This window comes from Dipodomys ordii, unplaced genomic scaffold, assembly GCF_000151885.1.
Source record: "Dipodomys ordii isolate 6190 unplaced genomic scaffold, Dord_2.0 Scaffold44, whole genome shotgun sequence".
NCBI lineage: Eukaryota > Metazoa > Chordata > Mammalia > Rodentia > Heteromyidae > Dipodomys > Dipodomys ordii.
In genome coordinates, this window is record NW_012267260.1 from 6,975,700 (window position 1) to 6,980,386 (window position 4,687).

A 4,687-nucleotide genomic window follows, 5' to 3' on the forward strand; every position below is an offset into this window, starting at 1 on the left:
CTAGCCTTGAGCTGAAGAGCTGAGGGACAGCGCCCAGGCCCAGAGTTCAGGCCCCACTACCGGACCCAAAAAAAAAAAAAGAAATTTCTAGCAGGACAAGTAGACTATAGACCTTGAAACCCTGAGACATTTCAGCAAAGTGAGTAGCCACTTCTAAGTAGAGAATAAACATGTTAGAAGTTCTACTTTTTCCTTTTTTTTGCTAGACATAGGGCTTGAACTCAGGCCCTGGGTCCTGTCCCTGAGCTTTTTCACTCACGGCTAGAATTCCGCCACAGCTTCCATTTCTAGCTTTTATTTCTTGGTGATGAATTAGAAATGACTCCTCAGATTTTCCTGCCTGGACTTGCTTCAAACCACAATCCTCAGATCTCAGCTTCCTCCTCAGCCTCCTTGTAACCCTAATACTAGGATTATAAGCAGTTCCTGGCAACTTTTTTTTTTGGTCTGGTCGTGGGGCCTGAACTCTGGGCCTGGGTGCTGTCCCTGAGCTCTTCAGCTCAAGGCAAGCACTCTATCACTTGAGCCACAGCACCACTTCCAGTTTTCTGGTGATTAATTGGAGATGAAAGTCTCATGGACTTTCCTGCCTGGACTGGCTTTGAACCGTGATCCTCAGATCTCAGCCTCCTGAGTAGCTAGGATTACAGGCGTGGGCCACCAGCACCCAAAACCCAAGAGAACCTTCTGAGAACAAGTCACCCTATAGAACTTTTTGTTGTACATTTGTTCGCCATTACACCCACACAGGTAGTTTGCAAGTCACATTTTTATACAGAACATACTTTTATTTATACAGCAATAGAAATGCACAAAAATTGTTTTCCAGAGTTAATGGGTTATGGAAACATTGTTGGAAAATTCCTTTGGCTTTTCTGAATTGTTTGGTTTTATTTGGATGGTCCTTGTGTCCCAGGAGGCAGAGAATTAGCACAGATACCTGCTGATATCACTTCAAGGAGTGGTCAGGCACAGCAGCTGGTGTAGGTACCCTGTTCTCTGCCAGCTAGTCTTCCAGCACAAAAGGTAGCATGAATGTACTGAGTTCTAAACCTCTTCATTCACATTGGCTGTCTGGAGACAATAAATGTTTTGACAGGGAAAGAAATCATCTCATGTATTGGGCACTTTTGGTATCAGCATGGGTCTTAAAACATCTTTTCCACAATAAGGTTTCAGGGAGACCAGATCTGCAGTCCTCAATCACCAACCAATAATCCCACCTTGTGGACAAGGCTGTAGGCTAGGAAGACGCTGAGAGGCTGGCATATGCCCATGTCACAGCCTGACTGGAGAGCAGGCTTTTCTTTTCACCTTCTCCAAATAATTGCTTCTGCAATGTGTGAGAAGCTCTAAGAATAAAGATGACCAAAATTCCCTGCTGTATTAGATAAGACAAGACTGAAATGTACTGGACAATAGTATCCATTGTCTAATTATAGCCCTTTCATTTTTCTGACATGTACAAACTTGAGTATTTGAGAAAATACCAAAAAGTATTAAATAAATGAGAATGTGCTATGGCCAATCAATGAGAATTGTTTTAGCCAAAAAGAATGAAGGTTCACTTCTATGAACCTCAAGCCATATCCTCCCTCCAAAACAATCATGTGTTGAAATCTAACTCTCAAGGTAATAGTATTAGGAGATTGAATAATTAGCAGGCAAGGCAAGTGGGAAAGAATGCAATCAGAACTCATAAAGTAGACCCCAGAGGTGGGTAAAATAGTACATGTCTATAATCCTCAGGAGACTGAGACTAGCCTAAGTAACATGGGGAGACCTCATGTCAAAAAAAAAAAGAGAGAGAAAGATCTCAGAGAGCTAACCAACACCTTCTGCCATATGAGGACACAACAATGAGGTACCACCTATGAACTGCATTAAAACTCCTAGACTCCAGAACTATGAGAAATAAATTCCTGATGTTTTTAAGCTATCCACTTTGTACAATTGTTAGACCTTACATTGAGGGTATCTTTAGAAAACTAAACCCATCTGAATAAAAGTGAATGTGGACTGAATATTAGTAATACTGTTGATCAGTATTAAATTCTTTGAAGTTGATCCAATTGTTCTTGTTAAAAAATTCATTTGGCTTTAGGGGAGCCATACTTGTAGTCATGTAGGTATACAAGATTAAGATGTCTGCCACTCCGTGTTAAGTAGCTCAACAAAGTAGTCACAGTAATAATATAAAAGAGACACAGAGGGAGGATCTGGAGAGGTGTTTACAATCACAGAATGTAGATGAAGCATATGCAAGTGTGTAAAAGTCTCACAACTTCTCTACAAGTTCTGCAAGATTTCAAAATTTAAAGCTCAACAAGGCAAAGTACAGTGATTCGTCAGAGAAGCAATGATTTAAAACAGAGACATTGTCAAAACACAGCAACTGGATGGAGCTCGCTGGAGTGCAGTCAAGTGAGTGTTTTGTGGGCGTGTTTCTGAGCGTGTTTCTGCTCAGGGTTTTCTTGGGAAGTCCAAAGCACCTGTGGATAGAGGCATGGAGTTAAAGGCTGTGCTTCCTTGCGAAACTAACTTCTATCTACCAACGCGCTCGACCCGCGAGGCCTGGCTGTGACATCTGCCCCTGGTGCCATCTCGAGGCAGGAGATATATCCACTCCAGGAGAGGGTTGGCCTTCTCTCTCCTTCTTTCTGTTGGGAGCCTCTCAAAACCCTGCTCTTCTGGACTCTTCCAGATTGTATCCTGGTTGTTTCTGAAGGTGCTTTAAACCCACCAGAAAGAAATATGCTCTGTACTAATGTAGGTGCAGGCTGCCAATATTCAAGCTCCTCAACTTCTTTTATCTCATTCTTTAAGTTGTTCGCTTTCTCCTTCTCCGAGAAAGGCAAGCTGCAGGAAGAAGAAAATTCCAAGTTTCAATTTGTCTGATGTGAAATTTCCTTACACAATCATTGCAAAAGATACTACATGCTCCAAAAGATACACATACACAGTTTTCAAATTTAGAACTCATGTCTGTAATTCTAGCTACTCACGAATCAGAGATTAGGAGGATCATAGTTCCAGGCCAGAGCAAGTAAAAAAAAAAAAGTTCAAGAGAATCCTATTGTAATCAGAAAGATTGGACATGGTGGTATGATGGTATGATCCATACCAGGAGAAAAATCCAACAGTAGAAACAGAGCTGATGGCCCATGCCAGTAATCCTAGCTACTCAGGAGGCTGAGATCTGAGGATCACAGTTAAAAAGCCAGTCCATGAGACTCTTATCTCCAATTAACCACCAGAAAACCAGAAATGGTGCTGTAGCTCAAAGTGGTAGTACATTAGGGCTGGGAATGTGGCTTAGTGGTACAGTGCTTGCCTAGCATGCATGAAGCCCTGGGTTCCATTCCTCAGTATCACAGAAACAGAAAAAGCCAGAAGTGGCACTGTGGCTCAAGTGGTAGAGTGCTAACCTTGAGCAAAAACAAGGCTCAGGGACAGTGCCCAGGGCCTGAGTTCAAGCCCCAGTACAGGCAAAAAAAAAAGTAGTAGAGCTTTAGCCTCCAACAAAAAAGCTCAAGGATACCACCCAGGCCCTGAATTCAAGCCCCACAAATGACAAGGGGAAAAAATCAAATGAGATTTCTACAGATCAAAAATACAATAGCTGGGAGCTAGTGACTCAAGCCAGTAATCCTAGCTACTCAGGAAACTGAGATCTGAGGCTTGCTATTCAAATCCAGCCCCAGAATTAGAAAGCCTTTGAGATTCTTATCCCCAATTAACCATCTAAAAACCAGAAGTGGAGCTACCTCTAAACTAGTAGAGAGCTAGCCTGGAGCAAAAAAAAAAAAAAAGTCAACGAGAACACCCAGACACTGAGTTAAAGCCCCAGCACCAACAAAAGAAAAAAAAAGTTAGGAGGGGGGGTTGGATGGGGGGGTGTAGTTGTGGAGATGGGAGGGAAAGGCTGGGAGGGGAAAAACAAAGGAGGAGGCAACAATGCTTGATAAGAAATGTACTCATTACCTTGCTCAAGGTAACCCCTCTGTACAGTATTTTCACAATAAAAAAAAAAGAAATGGAAAAACAAAAAAAACCACAAAAGTTAGCCAGTGCCAATGGCTCACGCCTGTGATCCTAGCTACTCAGGAGGCTAAGATCTGAGGATCTGTTCAAAGCCAACCTGGGCAGGAAAGTCCGTGAGACTCTCAGCTTCAATGAACCACCAGAAAATCTGAAGTGGCACTGTGGCTCAAGTGGTAGAGCACTTGCTTTGAGCTGAAAAGCTGAGGAACAGCATCCAGGCCCAGAGTTCAAGCCCCACGACTGAAAAAAAAAATAGTAGATGGAATTAGCAGAATATTAAAATACTGCAGAAGGAAACACTGAATCTAGGAAACAACCAATAGTAAATCCCACAACAGAACCTGAAACTGGAGCTTTTGTCTCTCCTGATTTGACATCAGGTGGCTACGCCCTGAAGAGGGAGCCAACTCTCCACAAATAGTGTCTGGTCACCAGACATGCTGGTGTGCAGTGCTTTGTCCTTTTAAAAAACACCTACTGCCGGGCGCTGGTGGCTCACGCCTGTAATCCTAGCTACTCAGGAGGCTGAGATCTGAGGATCGAGGTTCAAAGCCAGCCCGGGCAGGAGAGACCGTGAGACTCCTATCTCCAATAAACCACCAGAAAACCGGAAGTGGTGCTGTAGCTCAAGTGGTAGAGTGCT

General features: G+C 43.1%; 1 protein-coding gene across 1 annotated transcript in view; it reads right to left on the reverse strand.

Annotated features, from left to right (window-relative positions):
- Nucleotides 1-829: 829 nt before the first annotated feature.
- The window catches only part of Spats1 (spermatogenesis associated, serine-rich 1), a 20,434-nt gene continuing 16,576 nt past the window's right edge, over nt 830-4,687 (reverse strand). Inside the window, exons 7-8 of the mRNA XM_013019083.1 lie at nt 2,744-2,859; nt 830-2,492 (exon numbers count right to left, since the gene is read on the reverse strand). Of these exons, the coding sequence (XP_012874537.1) occupies nt 2,464-2,492; nt 2,744-2,859 (145 nt within the window). The 3' untranslated portion in view covers nt 830-2,463. The remainder of the gene's footprint in view (nt 2,493-2,743; nt 2,860-4,687) is intronic.